Below are 22,597 nucleotides of genomic sequence, written 5' to 3'. Positions count from 1 at the left end.
ATCATAATCATCCTCCACAGCTTCGCTTGTATCAGACACCTCAAAAACTGCACCAACAGCAGGTACTTCATCATCCTCACACCTTACGTGACGTCCATACTGACACCTAACTCAGGCATATGAGGTGGTGTAACTTGCTTAGCGCCTTCATCTTGTTGTAACAATAATGGCTGTGAATCAGTTAATTCCCCACCAAATAACTCCTGCGAAGTGTCAATTGGAGTAGATGTGGTGCTAGTTGTAGCGCTGGTGGCTGCAGAAGATGAGAGGCTTGAGTCACAAAACGGTGCTAATTGTTAGCATGGCTTTTCACTCGTTTTATCACGTTTGTGCGTGAAAAAATGGGTTTCGCGTTCACGCGTTAACGCTAATTTTTCACGCGACAACCGTTATCACGTGAAGTTTTGCGCGAAGCATTTTTCACAGCGTGCTAACTGTTAGCACCATTTTGTGAATTAAGCCTTAGGTGTTCTGTGTTAAATAGTCAACTACATCCTGACAATCTTGGGAGTTGATGGCACGTGCCTTCTGAACACTGTACTTTGGTCCAAGGCCGCACGAAATCACGTCAGCATGACCACGAACACACCTGCCGACTGCCGGGTGGCCTGCCTCTGGCTCTGCCTCTGCCTGTTGTGCACAATGTGCAGTCACACAGATGCAGTGAAAGGTATACACTGACTGCTGGTATAATACAATGTGCAGTCACACAGCTGCAGTGAAAGCTATACACTGACTGCTGGTATAATACAATGTGCAGTCACAGATGCAGTGAAAGGTATGCACTGACTGGTATATAAAACAGTTTGCAGCCACACAGATGCAGTGAAAGGTATGCAGTGACTGCTGGTGTAACAATGTGCAGTCACACAGGTGCAGTGAAAATGGATGCCCTGACTGCTGGTATATAAAACAGTGTCTTGTCACACAGATGCAGTGAAAGGTATGCAGTGACTGGTATTATAATACAATGTGCAGCAGTCAGTCACACAGATGCAGTGAAAAGGTAGGCACTGAATGTGCTGGGCCTGGCACAGTATAGCAATTAGCAAGGGCCAGTTGTGACAGACAGGGCTGTATATGCAGTGTCAGTGGGCCACACAAAAAAAACAAAACACATCACAAGAACATTAGCTCTCAAAAGAATTGTTTTGGGTGCTTTTCAGCAATAACTATCAGCAAGGAGTAAGGTAACAAGAGCCTAACTAAGCCTTCCCTATCTCTGCAGCAACCTCTCTCCATTCTCTCACTAAAACAGCAGCACACAGAGTGAGAAAATGGCCGACGCTGCTGCCTTATATAAGTGTGTGTGTGTGTGGGGGGGGGGGGGGGGGCTCCAGGAGGGAGTGCAGCCTGATTGGCTGCCATGTGTCTGCTGACTGTGATGTAGAGGGTCAAAGTTTAGCCCGATGATGTAGTATAGGGGCGGGTCAAACTCGCATAAAGTTCGCGTTTAGACGCCAACACGAACTCGCGTTGTTTGCGCGAACAAGTTTGCATTTGAACCGTTCGGGCAATCTCTACATAGAGATAACAGAAAGCTTCCTATTTTGAATAAGATGAGGACACTATGACCAGAAGGTAATTGAATCCCCCCTTTAAAGAGTTAACACGGTGATGTAAGTCTGTTGTCTAGGTGATGTTTGCTCTGGGAGGAACAGTAAGCTGTGGCAGCAGAGAGGGAAAATGAACACTGAGCTGAATTAGAGAAAATAATAGAAGTGATTTCACTTTTGGCATCACAGAGAAACAGTAAAGATGGAAACCAGAAGAAATATTATTTTATTTTTTCATATTACATTACTCCTAAATCTGACATTGAACACTAAAACAACAGGATTAGTAAGCTAAATAAGTAATTTCTTATCAAATGATTTTTTCTTTTTTTCCCCCAGTAAATATGGAGTTTAACCCCACTTTAAAGAGTACCCAAGGTGGATTTTATAGAGATTATAGGACACAGAGGCATGTTCTCTCCCCAGTGACATGCCTCTGTGTCCTTATGGTGCCGCTGTCAGTCCCCTCTGGGCTCTGTTGTCCCCCCACAAAACTAGCGAAAGGTTAGTAACAATCTGATTGTCGCTAGCCTCCTTTATCCCTTTCTAGCTATCAATCACCTGCTCCCCTGCCTCTGTCAGTTAGCTCCCTGCTTCCTTCACCTTGCTCTTCGCCTCCACTAGCTTCCTCCAATCAGCATCTAAGCCGTGACCCAGGAAGTACTTCCGGGCCGTGGCCATCTTTGATTTCTTGCACCGGGGATCGGAGGATGAACAAATGCGGAGGATGAATGGGGCCACAGAGAGCGGCATGGAGCAGTGCAGATTGATCCGGGAGGCGGCGTGGAGCAGGTAGTGGAGCTATTCTCTTTAAGGCGTACATTCACCCAAAAGTTTGTATAATGTCAGATTTGTATAATTCTTGAGATTTCCAGTGGCAGGTCTTGGTTTTTTTTTTTCTGTTTTTTGTTTTTTTTTTGCTTGCCAGGGAGTCTAATTTTCTTTCATTTTATGACTTTCTGTATATCAAAACATGTCAGATTTAATGGGTAGCATATCGTTAGCTGAGTGCCTTTAACCTTTCTTCCACACCTATAATAAAGCTGAGCACATTATGTAAGGATCATTGTGTCCATTGAATTCCTCTGTAATAGATGATGTGAGGAAGTGTAAATATAGAGATGTTGCTGTCTGGTCCCATCACAATAAGACCGCAGTGGGGGACCTGCCCTGCAGAAATACCAGTCTCTGGCAGATCATTCCTCTAGCCTTTGCTTGGTTGAAATGTATTTACCGCTGTTATAATTTGCACTGTGAAACATGCAAGAACAATACGAAACAAAGGAATGATACTTACAGTTGACACTAATTCCAGTCTGAACAAAAGCAGCTGTCATATGTCCGAAGACTAATATCATTAAGGGGAGGGCAGTGCCACAGCCAAGCGCACATGCTAGGCCAAAGATCATCAAAAGTATGTCCCATTTGTCAGCATAACTGAGCTGAAAGGGAAAAACATTTTATCAATTATTATTATTTTTGGAATGAGCTTTTCATGCTTATTTCTCATCAACATCATGCTCTGCTAAATGTCATTTTACCAGATTTTAAAAGCAAACAAATGTTACTAATCATAATACCCATAAACTATAAAGGTCATTACACAATCCTGACCACAATGAGGCAAAAAGTTTGGGCACCAAGATGCCAAACGTAGCAAAATGTTTTATTGGACTTCAGTCATTTAAAAGCTTATGCAGACAACTGGAGAAGCAGTGGGGTAGGTTACAGGTCTGGCCTGACAGCCGTTTCACTGGGAATTCCCTCTTCCTCAGAAACCCTAGCTACTCTGGTCAAGGGTTTCTGAGGAAGCGGAAATTCCCAGTGAAACGGCTGTCAGGCCAAGCCTGTAACCTTCCCCCACTGCCTTTGCATTTGTCTGCATAAGCGTTTAAATGATGGAAGTCCAATAAAGATTTTTTTTATAAATTTGGAATCCGGGTGCCACAACTTCTTGCTTAATTTGAGTCACTGTCTTGTATATCAGAGCACGGGTAACCCAGGAAAAATCTTACTGTAGCTATCTTGCCAAGTGCATTGAGTGCCAGCACTTTTTCTTTCAATGCAATCCTAACAACAAACTTTGAAACTCCATATTAACTGAAAAAAAATAAAATAAATAATCCAATAAGAAATTATTTACGTAGCTTACTTATCCTGTTATTTTAGTGTCTAGAAATTAGAAATGTGATATGAAAAAAGAAAATAATATTTCTCCTAGTTTCCATTTTTACTGTTTCTCTGTGATGCCAAAGTGACATCACTTCTGCCCTTATCTTTCTTTTTTTTAAAACTAAATTCAGTGTTAATTTGCTGCTTATTTTATGGATTACTGTCCCTCCCACAGCAAACATCACCTAGATAACAGGCTTACGTGACTGGGTAAACACTTCAGAGGGGTGGGAGGGATTAAGCAAAGGCACACAGACCAGGTAAAAAATAGGGACATATAGGGACCTATTTTAAGAAAAAAAGTGGGTTGCATATATATTTTGGGCAGTAACTATTTTTAGGCATTTTTTTTTTGTTGGATTTTACAACCACTTTAAAGTTTATCTAAATTTGGGGGAAGGAAAAAGGCAAAACAAATTAATAAGGAGCAAGACGGGTGCTGACTAGTCCAGCGTTGCCAATTGTAAGACCAAAGGAGAGTTGCTTATTGCAGAGTAGAGGTAAAAAAAAAATTAGATGACATATAGGGACCTATTTTAGAAAAATGTTATAAAACAAATTTAATTTAAGATTGCAAGGCCTCGTTTAAAACGTAAAAAAAAACTCTATAGTACTAGACATCCCACTCCGCTGTCACTTATCCACATCTGGCTCCTTTAATATCAAAAGTCCATTTGCTTCACCCACTATAGTTTTTCATAGTAGGAATCCAAGAGGTACAGTATGTATGTTGGCAGTAAATGCAATAAAGCAAGTAACACTGGTTGCTTGATAAGAAGTGTGCTCACAAAAAATCAATCCAACCAGTCCACAAATACAGGTAGGTAAAGACAATGCAACAATCTACACCACCTTCACTGGGCCAGATTTATCAAAGTATTACAGACAGTTTTTTTCTTCTTAAACAGTTCTAACCAGCACGGAGACAGTTCTGCATGAAAATAAGGAACTTCTTAAATCTTACGTAATAGTTACAGTTTAGTTTAGCATGAATTTCTAGAGCTGCACTACAGTTAAGAAAAGTGCAAAAGCATCCCTAAACTGCTGCAGATTAAAGGAGTTATCTGGCTATATAAAGAAAATAAACGCTACTTACTGTGGGCTTCCTCCAGCCCCAAGCTCCCAGGTGCGGCGAGGGAGGTCCTGGGAGCTTGGGGCTGGAGGAAGCCCCCGGTAAGTAGCGTTTATTTTCTTTATATAGCCCGGATAACTCCTTTAAGAAGTGCTTAAAGAGGCACTATGGTGAAAAATTGTAGAATTTAAAATACAGTGGGTTGCAAAAGTATTCGGCCCCCATGAAGTTTTCCACATTTTGTCATATTACTGCCACAAACATGAATCAATTTTATTGGAATTCCACATGAAAGACCAACACAAAGTGGTGTACACATGCGAAGTGGAACGAAAATCATACATAATTGCAAACATTTTTTACAAATAAATAACTGCAAAGTGGTGTGTGCATAATTATTCGGCCCCCTTTGATCTGAGTGCAGTCAGTTGCCTATAGACATTGCCTTATGAGTGCTAATGACTAAATAGAGTGCACCTGTGTGTAATCTAATGTCAGTACAAATACAGCTGCTCTGTGAGGGCCTCAGAGGTTGTCTAAGAGAATATTGGGAGCAACAACACTGTGAAGTCCAAAGAACACACAAGACAGGTCCAAGACAGGTCAGGGATCAAGTTATTGAGAAATGTAAAGCAGGCTTAGGCTACAAAAAGATTTCCAAAGCCTTGAACATCCCACGGAGCACTGTTCAAGCGATCATTCAGAAATGGAAGGAGTATGGCACAACTGTAAACCTACCAAGACAAGGCCATCCACCTAAACTCACAGGCCGAACAAGGAGAGCGCTGATCAGAAATGCAGTCAAGAGGCCCATGGTGACTCTGGACGAGCTGCAGAGATCTACAGCTCAGGTGGGAGACTCTGTCCATAGGACAACTATTAGTCATGCACTGTACAAAGTTGGCCTTTATGAAAAAGTGGCAAGAAGAAAGCCATTGTTAACAGAAAGCATACGAAGTCCCGTTTGCAGTTTGCCACAAGCCATGTGGGGGCACAGCAACCATGTGGAAGAAGGTGCTCTGGTCAGATGAGACCAAAATGGAACTGTTTGGCCAAAATGCAAAACGCTATGTGTGGCGGAAAACTAACACTACACATCACTCTGAACACACCATCCGCACTGTCAAATATGGTGGTGGCAGCATCATGCTAGGGGGGTGCATCTCTTCATTAGGGACAGGGAAGCTGGTCAGAGTTGATGGGAAGATGGATGGAGCCAAATACAGGGCAAACTTGGAAGAAAACCTCTTGAAGACTGCAAAAGACTTGAGACTGGGGCGGAGGTTCACCTTCCAGCAGGACAATGACCCTAAACATAAAGCCAGGGCAACAATGGAATGGTTTAAAACAAAACATATCTATGTGTTAGAATGGCCCAGTCAAAGTCCAGATCTAAATCCAATCGAGAATCTGTGGCAAGATCTGAAAACTGCTGTTCACAAACGCTGTCCATCTAATCTGACTGAGCTGGAACTATTTTGCAAAGAAGAATGGGCAAGGATTTCAGTCTCTAGATGTGAAAAAATGGTAGAGACACACCCTAAAAGATTGGCAGCTGTAATTGCAGCAAAAGGTGGTTCTACAAAGTATTGACTCAGGGGGCCGAATAATTACACACACAAAATGTGACAAAATGTGGAAAACTTCAAGGGGGCCGAATACTTTTGCAACCTACTGTATGTGTAAACATAAACAAATAAGAAGTATATTTGAGCCCTAAATTACATTTCTCCTAGGTTGCTGTTACTTACAGTAGGTAGTAGAAATCTGACAGAAGTGACAAGTTTTGGACTAGTCTATCTCTTCATAGGGGATTCTCAACAAGGCTTTTTTTCTTTATAAAGATATTCCCTAAAAAGGATTTAAACAATGATGCTGGCCAGCTTCCCTGCTCTTTACACAGTTTTTTGGCAGTTGGACAGAGCAACTGCCATTCACTAAGTGCTTTTGAAAATAAATAAACCCCTGATAATCCCCTATGAAGAGATGAACTAGTCCAATACCTGTCACTTCTGTCAGATTTCTACTACCTACTGTAAGTGACACCAACATAGGAGAAAAGTAATTTATGGCTCATTTTACTTTGGAAAAAATGTACTTCTTATTTGTATATGTTTGCACATATTTTACATTTTACAACTTTTCGCCATAGTGCCTCTTTAACCACCTGAGCGGTCTGGACGAGCTCAGCTCGTACAACACCGCCGGAGGCTGCCGCTCAGGCCCTGCTGGGCCGATTTTAATGAAATAAAAAGCAGCACACGCAGCCGGCACTTTGCCAGCCGCGTGTGCTACCTGATTGCCGCCGCAGCGCGGCGATCCGCCGCATGCAGCGGCGAAAGAGGGTCCCCCCAGCCGCCCGAGCCCAGCGTAGCCGGAACAAACAGTTCCGGCCAGCGCTAAGGGCTGGATCGGAGGCGGCTGACGTCAGGACGTCGGCTGACGTCCATGACGTCACTCCGCTCGTCGCCATGGCGACGAGGTAAGCGAAACACTTTCAGTTGGCTGCATGGAATAGGTTTTTTTTTATTTAAAAAAAACCCTCCGCAGCCGCCCTGGCGATCTTATCAGAACGCCAGGGTGGTTAATAGCAGTTCCACAGATAATGCAGCAGTGCAAGCTAGACATGATTTGTGATGTGCTCCCCCCCCCCCCCCCCCCACACACACACACACTGAATTCCTTCTCAGAGCCTGCCAGTATCAGTACAGCAGATTTATTGGTTACCTCAGCAACAGCAATTTCCCTCACACACTGCACTGTCTGAGAGACCTTCCTAATTCCTCCCTTTTTACAACAGTTTTAGAAGGAAACTGCACTACCTAGTGATTTATTTAGATGTCTGAGACAGTTCTACATGGATTTCTAAAAATCTAAAAATATTATGTCTCAGGCACTTTCTGCAACACAACCAACTTTTGATAAATGTCCCCCACAGTGTTTTAGTCTTATAGTACATGCATACATGTACATACATATACATGCATTACTAGCCCAGGGGGGTTCACACAAGTATTGGCCAAACAGCCATTTTGTGGCTTCTTCTGCTTACTCAGAGTCTACAAGTAAGAAACCAAAATAGCTGCACCTAATTTTTCCATCGCTGTTTTTAGATTGTCAGCTCACAAGTTTCCCTTGGCCACTAAAAGTTCCTATCACAATTCAAACACATACTGGACTGCCCACTCCCAAATAAAAAAAAAAATAAGACAATGATCAGGACACTAGACAATGAATATGGTAGGGATTAGATTGTGAGCTCCTCTGTGGGACAGTTATTAATGAGACTATATACTCTGTAAAGTGCTACAGAAAATGCCACACTATACAAATCCACAATAACAATGTTTCTATTGTACTATGCATGGACAATGTATTTTATGTATTTCGTATGATATATATTGAAGTCTGCACAGCGCTATGAAAGATAAGAACACTATATAAATAAATAAAAAAATAGTAATGATAACAAAAAGTTTTCTCCTCCCTCTTCTAACCCAAAGCATAGAATACGTCTTGCATGGCCTTGACTGATCCATTACAGTTCTCTTGTAAACTGGGTAAATATGAATAAAATAACGATTTTCAATAGAAAATGTTGTGATGTTTCGTTGCCCATAACTGGATAAAGATATATGGTGTCAACAGGGTTTCCTGTAGGAATAATACATACTCACCAATTCAAAAAATCCCACAATAGCTTTTTGAGAGCTGTCATTCTGCTTCCCTTTATTGTTTCTGGTGAGAAAATATAAAAATAAGTGTCAGTTCAGTTCAGAGCTTTTGCACCAAATCGTTATTGATTGATTTGTCTGTAAACTGAAGCTATTTTTTTTTAAAGTACATGACATTTCACAAAATAAAAAAAAATATATCAGAATATCCATTTGCTGTCACTCCTGGTGCCACAAACAATACAAACATACACATAAAAACAGGAAATAGGTTGTGGTCTGTGCGCAGTGGTCATTACTGTTCATTGCAAATAAGTGAAAGACTAGCAAATCATGTGCCAAGAGGAAATCACTTCCTTTTTTGCCTCCTTGTAACATTAGTATGATCAATTTAGATATTAGGTCTAAATACAATTGTCTTGTAATTAAGTAATTAATGAGCCAACAAAGTAGAAAAAGTTCTCTCCTTTCCCCTGAATACAGCAGAAGAATTTCTGATTATGATTACAAAGCTTAGTATTCGCTAAACACAATCTAATAATATATCACTATGGCAAGAGTACGTGCATACGTTAAATAAGGGCATGAGGGAAAAAGGGCGCAGGATGAAGCCAACATTTTTATAATATTTATTTAAAACAATGTTATTTAATGTTTTCCCATCTTTATCTCCATTAGAAGATTAGGAAAATTGATATATTGCACTAGCCACATTGTTAGGTCTCTCTTGCTAGTACTGAGTTTGACCCCTTTTTGCTTTCAGAACTGCTATCTCTGTGGCATTCCTCAGAGTGTATGATCCATATTGGCATGATAGCATCACACAGTTTCTGCAGACTTATCATCTGCACATCCATGATGCAAAGCTCCTGTTCCACCTGTTTCACATGGGTGTAAGTCTGCTTTCTTAAAGAGACTCTGTAACAAAATTTTGAGCCTTATTTCTTCTATCCTATAAGTTCTTATAGCTGTTCTAATGCACTCTGTCTTACTGCAGCCATTCCTAGTTGCACAGTGGCTGTGTTACCTTTGTTATATGATCTAATCTTCTCTCCTCTGTCGGGTCTGTCGAGCTCAGGCAGTCAGGTTGGAATGTGCTGTGCTGCTTGTGATTGGATAGAAGCTATACACACCCTATCCAGGCCCCCTGCACACTCTGTATGACTCACACACTGAGATACTCTCAGCCTAGCATTTGCTATGTCTTTTGTTTGTAAACACTGCCTAAAAATGGCAATTACAAGCCAGGATTGCAGCAGGGAGAGGCAGAAACAGCACAGAGGGGCCCAGGAGAACATAATGAATAGAATAGTATGCTTTTTATTGTATGAATTTTACAGTACAGATTCTCTTTAAGTGTGTGTGTTTATTTTTCCTTGTGATTGGGGGTGGGGGGAGTTGTCCAATTACCTTTAGGGTCACTTTGCCTAACTGTTTTGAGCGGAAGCTCAGGTCCAAGGCCTTTGAGTTACACTGTTACATTAGTTGTCTCCCCCCACATCCTGTTATGGCCATGCCCATTTAACACTTGGGGTGGGGCCTGTGTTGAGCGCTGAGTTTAGGGCACAAGAACGCCTGATCTGTAAATCTAACCCTGTCATGAATCATGATTTGCAAAGACACAGTAAACAGTGTGTTGTGAAACAGTGAAAGCAATTACAATGGGATCAGAAAACTAAGCTTATGCAAAATCTAACTAAGCTTCAAATATTAATGAACAGAAAATAATGGAAAAATGGCATTTTACAATAAGCAGCTTATGTAGAGAAAAAAGTTATGATAATCTTAAGAAGAATATTCACTATGTATGAATATATCATTACTTATTATGGTCATTACTAAAATAACTTTTTTATTTTTAACCAAATAAAAAAACTACCTACTGTATATATGTCATGTTTCTCTTGCAATCCAAGCTCTTGTGGCAGAAGAACTGGTTATTTTAAGCTGAAAATCATCTCACTTAAAGAGACACTGAAGCGAAAAAAAAAATGATGATCTTATGATTTGTATGTGTAGTACAGCTAAGAAATAAGACATTAAGATCAGATATATCAGTATAATTGTTTCCAGTACAGGAAGAGTTAAGAAACTCTAGTTGTTATCTCTATGCAAAAAAAGCCATAAGCTTTTCAAAGTCGTGGAGAGGGCTGTTTTCTGACTTTTATTATCTCAATTGTAAGTGAACTAATTACTTTTTCTCTGCCAGAGGAGAGGTCATTAGTTCACAGACTGCTCTGAAAGAATCATTTTGAATGCTGAGTGTTGTGTAATCTGCACATATTATAGAATGATGCAATGTTAGAAAAAACACTGTATACCTGAAAATAAAAATACGAGAATATTTTCTTTGCTGCTAATCTTCTAGTAATTATTCATAGTACACAACCAATTCACTATATCATATATTTTTTTTCGCTTCAGTGTCTCTTTAAGTGATGTGTTAAAGACTATATAACTTCTCATTTTACAGCAGAACTTATTATCATTACTCTAATCTTATAAAAAAAAAAAACCCCTGCCTGATTGAGCACAAATCATGGTATCTGTAAGGCCACAGAGCATGGGCTAGATTTATTATGAATCTTCTGACCTACAGAGAAATGAAAAACACACGAAAACTTGGCCTAGATGTATTTCAAATTCTCTATTATTAGTAAGTGGCAATATCTTGCAATGCTAGGTCATTTTACTCACTGTAATAAAATAATTCAGGTCTGCGACATTTCCCCTTAGAGAGGGGAAATGTCGCAGACCTGTATCTACTCTCAAAACAGCAGTTGGACTCAGTCTAGTGTGGCTGGATAGTGTAATGGTTAAGGGCTATGCCTCTGACACAGGAGACCTGGGTTCGAACCTCGGCTCTGCCTGTTCAGTAAGCCAGCACCTATTCAGTAGGAGACCTTGGGCAAGACTCCCTAACACTGCTACTGCCTATAGAGCGCGTCCTAGTGGCTGCAGCTCTGGCGCTTTGAGTCCGCCAGGAGTAAAGCGCGATATTAATGTGCTGTGTTTGTTTGTTTGTTTGTAGTTCCACAAACCTTAAAGCAGCCATACTATCCCAGGAAAAAAACACATATATAGGTAGATAAATACTTGTTCTACTTACATAACTTATGTATTGTATGGCAGTGGTGCTCGGATACCACTTTTTAAAATCCAAATTGATCCGGATACCCAGATCCGAACGTTCAAATATCCGCATTCATGCGGATATCCAAACGCATTATCCAGGCGGATTCGAATATCCAGATAGAAAAACCGGAAGTGCCCTTTAAATTGCTTTTAAAAACGTTTTTAAGGGTAAATGAGGCATGTAGCATCATTATTTTTTAAAGGGGAACACTAATTGATGATGTGGGGACTTAACCCCCCCCCAAAAAAAAAATGGCTGTCAACATTAGGCCTAGATTCCAGACAGCGGTCGTGCCGCCCACATTGTGTCCAAAGTCCAACCGCACAACTGGGACATGACAGTTTTCAGCCAAGACACCTCCAAAAAATTAAGCAGCAATTGTGTTTTGGGTTAAATATAGGTGGCATCAGTGGCCTGTGGCACCCTGGCCTGGCGGTGGGAGCTGCACAGGCAGCAGGAGCAGGGCAATGCAGCAGCAGCAGGTGTAACGTGTGTCAGGAGCATGCAGGACGTGGCACGTGGCAATTGGCACTTAGCACGTGTCACGTGTCACTTGGCACGAGTCACTTGGCACGTGTCACGAGGCACTTGCCACGTGTCACGCGGCACTTGCCAAGTGTCACCTGGCACTTGGCACATGCCACGTGGTACTTGCCAAGTGTCACGTGGCACTTGCCATGTGTCACTTTGCACTTGCCAAGTGTCACGTGGCACTTGCCAAGTGTCACTTTGCACTTACCAAGTGTCACATGGCAACAACTACTAGCACACTGACTGCAGTACTACAGTACTAACTACACACTAACACAGTAATCCTCCTATCCCCTAATCCCTAACCTAACCTATACCTAAGGCTAATAGCTGGCCAGCAGGCAGCAGCTGGAGTGGTCTGTGCCCAGGATACACACAGACACATAGCAGCTGCCTGCAGCACACACTGACTGTCATACAATTACATCATTCAAGCTAATTAACGATTCAACGCGGATATCCGGGTTATGCGGCCAAATATCCGCAGATAGCTATCCGGATTTCTAAAGAAATCCGGAATCCGGAATCCAATCCGGATAGCGTAAAAATGGTAGGATATCTGGGTTACCCGGATATCCGGAATCCGGATGAGCAGCTCTGTTGTACGGTACATGTTTTGATTTCAACAAATTTTCTATGGTAAATAACGAAAAACTGTTTCTGGCATTTTTTCATTTTTATTCCCTCTACTGAAGCCAATCCTGATGTAATTTCCTCTCTTACTCTTTTTTTCCCTCCTAGAAACAGCGCTGTCATATCTAGCTTGCTTAGTAAACATCTGTGAGGACAGCATAGATCGTATTTTAGCAGCTTCACACTGAACTACCCTCAGCCAATCAGTGAGGAGCAGGAATGTGGGAGGGGAGATAACAAGTTTCCTTCTCGTCAGCAATGTTCCAAATAGAGCCAGGCTGACTAAGGTAAGATTAATCACAGCAGAAACATTTATGATTAGATTGGAATGCTTGCAATGCAGGGTCAGGTTGTAGGCTGGATAATAAACAGAGCAGTGGGTAAATGGAATTTGATTTTATGCCTGGCAATCCCGCTTTATGGTGGTCATACTCAAATAAATAGGTAGTGTAGAAAAATCAAATGTGTTTTGTTATTGAGAAAAATGTCTGAACTTTGCAAATTTTTGGATCATTTCATCTATCAGAAATGGTGGAAAGATCTGAGACACGTAGGGTTGATTGGTTTTATTTTTTTTAAACCAATCAATATCGAAAACTGGATAAAACAGACCTTTTACATTAAGCTTCCCATTCATTTATCCCCCTATACATTCCTAGTGGGAAGTTTGGGTCACCCCGAGCTGCTTGGTTACTCTGTTGTACTGTGTACAATATACACCTAGCGCTGGGTGATCTCTTCCAACGAGCTGCGTGATATAAAAGGGGATCCCTTTAACCCTTGATGCATACAGTCTAAAATATATATAAAATATGTACCACGTGCTATAATACGTAATGATTTATTCAAAAAATGCTGAATCTACCATAAAAATAAAAAAACACATAAAAAACATAAAAACTCAATGCAAACACACATCCAATCTCACCATACACCCCTGTCATAGAAGGGCCCTCCTCCCTACCAACTAACACTGTTCCTCTAATTATGAACACCCTCTTTGGTATATATAGGCTTAGTTCCACAAGCTTCTATCATAACCACAGCGGTGCAGATAGTTTGCATCTCTAGAGATATCTCTTATAGTTTCCTTGTTTGTTATTATCAGCATCAGGCAGTGCATTTTTAACTGTAGTTCGCTTGTGCTATATCATACAGTTACACTCACGGCGGTTCCGGTGTATCGAATGTCACTATCAGAGTGTTATTCCAAATAGTCTCTGCTCCTCTCTCCTCTCCAGTTCCCTTCGGCTAGTTTATTTGATAGCAATCCGGGATACGATGATTTCTCCAGTCTATTGTACTGGTCCAAGCCCTACCCCATAGATCCATATCAATCCCTGCCATGTACTTATGAGGACCAAAAATTCCGAAATGGGCTGTCAACATGTGGGGTTGATGTGGCTGTGTAAAATTTAAAACCATAGGCTTGCTATACACCAGTGGTTCCAGATGCTAGCCTGGCTTACAGGGGCGAAAAGAGATAATTTGCATATTCAGTAGTGGTGCATTTTGGGTAACCACAAATGTTCACTTATAGCTGAATTATTGCAAGTTTCCTTCTGCTTTAAGAAGGCAAATCACACCAAGCATTGCTTTTGAGTAGGAGGGCTCTTCGGTCTCTTTTATCCCCCTATACATTCCTAGTGGTTTGGGTCACCCCGAGCTGTTTGGTTACTCTGTAATACACTATAAATGAGTGATGTTATCACATTTTGCTTTATGCCAGATATCTTTCTCAACTATTCTGGGACCCACAGATCCTGGCCCCATAAGGACCAAAACCTTTATTATTATTTTTACCCTTTGATTTCTGTGATTGACTCCTGATCAGGGCATGGAGCTCAGCTGCCATTGAACAGCTGAGTTTAGCGGATACAGAAGTCTGATCATGGTGAGAGCATACGCAGCCAGGCTATTGAATAAATGTCCTGGCAGAGACAAGAGGCTAAAAACAGGATGTAGATTTCAATAGGAATTTGTGCTCTGGAGGTATAGTAAAACCGCCAGTTAGCGAGCGATCAACGAGTCTCTGTTAGACCAGAGGTGTTGCTTCTCGTAAGTCAGACAATGCTGGATTGGACAGGCAGAGAGAGGAGTAGAGATGTCGCAAACCTCCGATTTTCAGTTCCTCCGCGAAAGGTTCGGTTCGCGAAAAAGTTCGCGAACCGCGATAGACTTCAATGGGGAGGCGAACTTTGAAAAATAGAAGAATGATAGAAAACATGTTTCGAGGGCTCTAATACCTGGAGGCAGACATGATTGAGTGAAATATACATCAAAAGTCCCAGGCAAAAATCTAGATTTCACATAAACCCCTATTTTAGGCCTCCTACCCTCCTACCAGAGGGAGGAGGGTCTCATCTGCCAGAGAATTATATTATTTCAAAAGCCAGTTTACATACCATAGCTGAGAATTGAACCCAGGTCTCACTGTGTGGTGGGCAAGTACTTTGGTACTCTGGTGCTTTGTGTCCGCCAGGAGAAAAGCTGGATAAAAATGTTATTTGTCTTGTCTAATTTTTCTCTTGGATTGAGCATAAATGGTAAATGCTAGGCCAGCTTCAGTTAGTACTGTTGTGGTACAGCAGTTAAGGTACTTGCCCACCACACAGTGAGACCTGGGTTCAATTCCCAGCCAATGTGAGTTGGCTTTTATGCTACAAATCCTTAAAGGGAACCTAAACTGAGAAGGATATGGATTTTTCCTTTAAAAATAATACCAGTTGCCTGAATCGCCTGCTGACCCTGTGTCTCTAATACTTTTAGCCACAGCCCCTGAACAAGCATGCAGATCAGGTGCTCTGACTGAAGTCAGACTGGATTAGCTGCATGCTTGTTTCAGGCTGTGATTCAGCCACTATTGCAGTCACAGAGATCAGCTGGACTGCCAGGCAACTGGTATTGTTTAACAGGAAACATCCATATCACTCTCAGTTAAGGTTCCCTTTAAGCAACCTAATGTTTCTCTTGGATTGAGCATAAATGGTAAATGCTAGGCCAGCTTCAGTTAGTACTGTTGTGGTACAGTGGTTAAGGTACTTGCCCACCACACTTGCCCACCACACAGTGAGACCTGGGTTCAATTCTCAGCTATGGGATGTAAACTGACTTTTGAAATAATATAATTCTCTGGCAGATGAGACCCTCCTCCCTCCGGTAGGAGGGAGGAGGGAATAGGTAGACGGGGTGGAGGGTAGGAGGTAGTGAGTAATATACAAGAGCCTAATTAAACTTTCCCTAGCAGAGTGTGTAGCAGCTGTCCCTTAACTAATTAGTGTAGGCAGACGAGTGAGTAAAAAGGCTCAAGGACCTTGCCTTTAATAAGGGGGGGTGGGGCTCCAGGCGTGAGTGCAGTCTGATAGGCAATAATGTGCCTGCTGACGGTGATGTAGAGGGTCAAAGTTCTGCTCCATAGAGCACTATGGGGTGAATCGAACTTCCGCAAAAGTTCGCCTGGTGCAGGCGAACGCGAACCATCAAAGTTCGCCTGGAACCGTTCGCTACATCTCTAGAGGTGAGTGACCGCACACTGTGACTGCTGTGGATAGAGGGCAAGGCATAACAGGAAAGGTCTCACCTGGTTGAAGTGGCTGGAGTGACCCTTACAAGTTAGCCAGCTGTCACGCTTTTGTCCCTCTTTAGCTGGGAATCTGGCATGAAATGATGTCCTTGATGGTGGCTGTGGATCCTGGCCTGCATTCAGGCATATGAGAACATCAGGTAAAACAGGAAAATATATAGGCATTTGAATTTCCCTCCCTCTGTACCTACTGGTTGGCATTTTCCCATTTTACCCGATGTTCTCAAATATGCTTTAAAAAGTGGAGGAGCTGGGGCGCATGCGCGGAGCCGCCATGAGCAGACGCTAGGTGGCTGAGCTCCGTCTCCGGAATCCTGAGATTATCTCATAATAGCCTCACATCTACCAAAGACGGCACCATTCCATCTGCCTTACCCTAGGAGATGTCCAGGAGGGCCAAGAAGAACTCTTTGTCCCGTCCAGAGGCCCCCAAGAAGCGAAACAAACAACACACGCTCACGGACCATTTCGGGCCTGCTGCCACGAGGTCCAAGATGGCCGCCGCTGCCTCTACTGCGCCTCCTTCCCCGGAGCCAGGCTCGCCTACCTCTATACCTGAATCACCGCAATCCGCGGCAGAGGTCCCCCTCACGAGCCAGCAATCCCAACAGCTCTACAGGGACATCAGCAGGCTCTTTAAACGAGAACTGGCGGCGGCTGTGACGGATCTCTCCAACCAGATCAAAGAGGTGGGTGAACGCGTAGCTACCCTTGAAAAGCAGGCTGACTCACTAGTCGATGCGGTTGCGGCTGACAAACTACAGATAGATGACCAAGACGAAAAGATCCAGTCTATGGAACTAAAACTCGAAGATCTCGAGAACAGGTCACGAAGGGCGAATATCCGCATACGGGGGGTCCCGGAGGCTATCACCAACCTAAAGGAGACGGCCCTCAACCTTTTCGCTGCTCTTCTCCCACAGCTTGACCCGCAAGAACTTAGAATCGTGCGTATCCACCGGGCACTACAACGCCCCCGCAACACCGATCTCCCCCGGGACATCATCTTAAAAATGCAACATGAGGAGATGCGAGATGCCATTCTACTCGCCGCTAGGCCCCTGAATGTACTCCCAGGCCTCCCTAATTCAGTACATCTATATGCCGATCTCTCCCCCCTCACACTGGCTAGAAGAAGAGATATGCGACCGGCAACCCAAGCCTTGATGGCAGCTTCTGTCAAATACAAATGGGGCTTCCCCTTCTCTTTGTGCTTCCAATATAACAACAGGAACTTCGCTTGCAAGACTTTTGCAGAAGCACGTTTGGCCCTGGAGCAGTCAGGCCTACAACTGCCTCCTCATACTGCGGCGTCGCCTCCTCAAAGCTCCCCAAGACCGGCCAGAGTCTGGACTGAAGTTACCTACCGCAGACAACGCCAAACTTCTGAGAATCCCGCTTCTCCTCCTTCGCCAGCACATTCTTCCCAGACAATCTGAATGAAGGTTATGGGTATCGTACAGACGGCCAAATGTTTTAACTTTTACATTTGTTAGGTTTATTTTTTCATTATCTTCCATGTTGGAAATTTTGTTATTGACCTCTAGGAGTGTATGCCTGTGCACAGCACGGAGTCCCCCCCCCTGGTCATGTCCTTCAGTCCTCTTCTTATACCTCCGCTCCTTATTACAAGGACTGCCCTGGATGACCAGGCCGCGAGGTTACTCTTCTTCAAGTATATTGCCTTTCTGGCCCGCATCACTCCTGTTGTTCGATCTGGCCGTACTGATCTGCCTTGTCAGCTAAGATCTCACTCTTTAATACCGGTCTGCTTACGTGTTACTCCTCTTTAGAGTATGCCTATATGCAGATATTGCCTGTTATGCCGTTTTAAATTGGCCTCCCTTTGCACTAAATGAGGCTTATGAAGCTTATAACTAATCCTTTACTTTTCAGGTATCCCGGAGACTGCTATGTTGACCCCCTGAACAGATTCACGCATGAGGGTCCCGTTAATATGGTCCCCTTCATCTGTGAATCGCCTGGAGAGGAACATTTTCCTCTATGTTTTTTTTTTTTTTTTATGTCTGTTTGTACTATGTTATAACTTAACCTTGATTACGGTACCTCCCTATATTCCATTACCTACCCTCTCCCTGGGCCTTTATGATTACTTAATATTTGAAGCTAGACTTTTTATGATTGTATGGTTCATTAATACGCAACACTTAATCATTCCCCATGTGTAGAATCATCTCCCACAATGTCCGGGGTTTTAACTCCCCCCCCAAAAGAAGGAAAGCCATGCAAAACTATCTGTCCCATAAGCCTGATGTTATCGCTTTGCAAGAGACCCACTTCACTCAAGCCTCTTTCCCCAAATTTATCCATGCACAATACAAGCGAATCTACCTAGCCTCTTCCCCCTCCGGGAAAACCCTCGGTGTTGCCTTACTCCTTCATAACTCATTTCCCATGGAGGTGGAACAGGCTATTCCTGACAAGCTGGGCCGCTTCCTTATTATACTAGGAACCCTATATACACGACGAGTATGCCTAGTCTCCTCATACTCCCACCCGAGAGACCCCTTAACAACCTTTATGGCTTGTGCAAATTACCTCACGACCTTAACCTACGACCACATATATTGGTGTGGAGACTTTAACGCTGTTCTCGCCCCCAGCCTTGACTCCTCTACTTCACAAGATTGTAGGCTCTCTCAAACGAAACTAAAAACCCTCCATAAGATGTTACAATCCCTCTCTCTGGTTGACGTGTGGAGGGAGTTCCATGGGCAAACAAGGGGTTACACTTATTACTCCCCCCAACATCACTCACACTCTCGCATTGACCTTCTATTCACTAATACTAGTAATATACTCAATTTAATCTATGCTCGCCACGTGCCGTGCTCTTGGTCAGACCACGACATGGTCCTAGCTACCTTTAACTCGCAGTCCCCGAAAAACCTTAACCGCTCTTGGCGACTAAATGAATCCCTTTTAACTAATCCCTCGGTTGTTTCTGATCTATCCCAACACCTCACTGAGTTCTTTGAAATTAACAATACTCCGGGTATAGCCAAATCCTCCTTATGGCTATCCCACAAGGCCTATATCAGAGGTCAAATTATAAGACTGGCCTCACGTATCAAGAGGGAGCACTCTGAATCTTTATGCAATTTGCAACATAAACTAAACAAACTCGTAGCCGAACATCAAACCTATCCCTCCTTATACCTCCACAAATTAATTAGCGACATTAAAATACAAATTGATCTCCTCCTCTCTCACCAGGCTGAAAAGGCTCATAGGTGGACTCAATCCCGCTGTCACAAACTACTTAACAAACCAGACCGATGGTTAGCTGCCAAACTTAGAGAGAAACAACAACTAAACACCGTCAGGAAGATTAGGCTCACAAATGGCAGAGAAACTTGCAACCCAGACGATATCCATGACCGCTTCCTCCAATATTACACCTCATTATACTCCCAACCCCCCCCTTCACCGGCCCAAGACTCTCAGTCCTTCCTCTCTAATGTGCCAATACCCTGTCTTTCGCCTCTAACAGCGGGCTCTCTTAACCTCCCCATCTCCTATGATGAAGTTGAGGAAGTCATTAAGCACCTTAAGAGCCACAAAGCCCCGGGTCCAGACGGCTTTACTGCCTCCTACTACAAGAAGTTCTCTGACATTCTAATTCCCCATCTAACTGCATTATTTAACTCCATATTACGTGGGGCCTCTACCCCTCCTGAATTTCTAGCCTCCTCAATAGTAGTTATTCCGAAACCAGACCGTGACCCCCTCAACCCTCCCAACTACCGTCCCATCTCCCTCCTAAATTCCGACTATAAAATCTTCACTTCAGTCCTTGTCTCCCGCCTTAACAGGTTGCTACCCTCACTTATTCACAAAGACCAGGTAGGATTCATACCCCAGCGCCAAGCCTCTGATAATATTCGGAAACTTCTAAATATCATCCATCATGCCCATCGCCTCAAACACCCCCTTGCAGTGCTCCTTCTTGATATTGAAAAGGCCTTTGACACCCTTTCCTGGCCCTACATGCTCCAAACGTTACAAAGATTTGGTATCACTGGTCCTTTCCTTCAAGCAATCAAATCTCTGTACTCTTTACCCACGGCCTATCTGAAGCTTCCCTCCACACGTCGATCCACCATCAAGATTGAAAGGGGAACACGGCAAGGCTGCCCCCTATCCCCTGCGCTATTTGCGCTATGTATGGAGCCTCTTGCAGTCAAAATAAGACAGGCATCGGATATCCAGGGATACCAAATAGGCAGTCGCTCCCATAAAATTTCATTGTTTGCGGATGACCTGGCCCTCACATTAACTAGTCCCACCACAACAATACCTCTAGTACTAAACCTCTTGTCACACTTTAAAGAGGCATCTGGGCTGTCGCTGAACATCACCAAATCAGAACTCCTCCCCTGCAATATCCCCAACAACATTGTCAACGCTTTGTCCTCCCATTTTGGTTTCCGTATCCAGCACAAATATATAAAATATTTAGGAGTGAAGCTTACAAAAAACCCCTCTGACATGTTTCATTTTAACTATTCTCCACTGATATCTAACCTTTTAAATTTACTTACTACTTGGACTAAGCTCCCAATCTCCCTCAGCGGAAGGATCCATGCTGTCCGCATGACCTTGCTCCCTAAAATCCTTTATTACTTCAGGGTCCTCCCTATATTAGTTTCTAAAAACTCTCTGGTCCCTCTTCAAAGAGAGGTCTCTAAATTCATCTGGGCCTACAAGCCTCCCCGGATCTCCTCCAAGAGGATACAACTCCCCAAGTATGCAGGAGGCCCTGCTGTTCCCAACTTCTACAATTACTACATAGCTGCTCAACTAGCCCATATACCCCCTTCTCAAGCCGGGCCAAGTGCCCCTCTCTGGGTCAACATTGAGTCATCTCTCCTGAAACCTTTTACAGTTGAGTCTCTGGTGTGGTCCTCGCTGTCACATCCCTTTCAGCTACTGTCCACTTCCCCTTATACCCTTCACACCCTAAAGATATGGAAAAGATACCGCTTCACTCTAAATTTGCAAGCATCCCCCTCACTATCTACACGACTATTTGGTAATCCTGACTTCCCTCCGGGCTTAAATCTGGACATGGCGTGGCTACTCCCTTCCCATCATACTAATTTAGCTAAATTCCAAAGATTAGGGATCATGATTCCTCCTTCCACGCTATCTGAACTGCTCTCCTGTAGGCCCCACCAACTTTTCCACCTCCAGCAGATCTACCACTTCTGGTCATCATTAGGTCCCCTAACCCCTGACGCATCCTACACTTTTTTTGAAAGCTTCTGCAAAACTTCACCCTTAGAGGGCGGTATCATTTCATACTTATATGCTCAACTGGCTACTCGAGCCCAAGCTGCCATGGACTCCGTTCTGGAACAATGGGAAGCTGACCTCAACTTCCATCTTACACCTAAAAGGTGGGCACACTGTTTTGAAACCCTCATGAAAGGAAGTTTGTATTTCTCAATATTAGAAACAAATGTCAAATTATTACACAGAGCTTACCTAACTCCGGTGCGGGTCTCTAGCATCTTCCCTCAGGCCTCCGCCTTATGCTACAGGGGCTGCGGCTCTAGGGGAACACTGGCTCATATGTGGTGGACATGCCCTTTGGTTACCAGATTCTGGTCGCAAGTTGCCGAACTGATTGCATCCGTCTTTCAGATCCCATTCTCTCCCACCCCATCTGTTTTCCTGATGGGTGATAAACCCAATAATTTGAAACACCCAGCTCATAGATTAACCCAACATATCTTAAACTCTGCCAAAACATACTTAGCTTCCCGATGGAAGGACTCCTTCCTCTCTTTAGACCATGTGATAAGTAAAGTCCATAGAGTCATGATTTTGGAGAGAATGGTAGCTATCTCGGAGGATCGGATGCTCCAGTTTACCAACACATGGTCTCCCTGGATTGATTATGCTGATAATAATGGCCTTCGCTACTCCATTTTCTTCACCTAACATAGAGGCATTGTACTTATTATATCTACCATGCCATACAATATACTGTCTGTGCTTGGCCCTAATACTCCCCACCCCGAATCACCACTTTTGGGTACCGTACCCCTTGTTTGACCCATTGTTCTTGTCTATTGTATTATTTGTTTATATCTGGCTATTATTTTTCCCCCCTGCGTGGGGTATTCAGAGTTATTTACTCTTGTTCAATTTGCTATCTTTAATAAAAAACTTTTGAAACTAAAAAGTGGAGGAGCTCCCCTGCGGAATGGC

General features: G+C 43.2%; 2 protein-coding genes across 2 annotated transcripts in view; one reads left to right on the top strand and one right to left on the bottom strand.

Moving 5' to 3' along the window:
• The window catches only part of LOC137536095 (ATP-dependent translocase ABCB1-like), a 152,774-nt gene that overhangs the window by 125,903 nt on the left and 4,274 nt on the right, over window positions 1–22,597 (bottom strand). Inside the window, exons 2-3 of the mRNA XM_068258131.1 lie at window positions 8,478–8,538; window positions 2,854–2,998 (exon numbers count right to left, since the gene is read on the bottom strand). Of these exons, the coding sequence (XP_068114232.1) occupies window positions 2,854–2,965 (112 nt within the window). The 5' untranslated portion in view covers window positions 2,966–2,998; window positions 8,478–8,538. The remainder of the gene's footprint in view (window positions 1–2,853; window positions 2,999–8,477; window positions 8,539–22,597) is intronic.
• Window positions 1–22,597, top strand: part of LRRTM3 (leucine rich repeat transmembrane neuronal 3) — a 349,591-nt gene that overhangs the window by 326,909 nt on the left and 85 nt on the right. The window lies entirely within an intron of this gene.

This window comes from Hyperolius riggenbachi, chromosome 10 (assembly GCF_040937935.1).
Source record: "Hyperolius riggenbachi isolate aHypRig1 chromosome 10, aHypRig1.pri, whole genome shotgun sequence".
Taxonomy (NCBI): domain Eukaryota; kingdom Metazoa; phylum Chordata; class Amphibia; order Anura; family Hyperoliidae; genus Hyperolius; species Hyperolius riggenbachi.
This window is presented reverse-complemented; position numbering and strand designations above follow the sequence as displayed.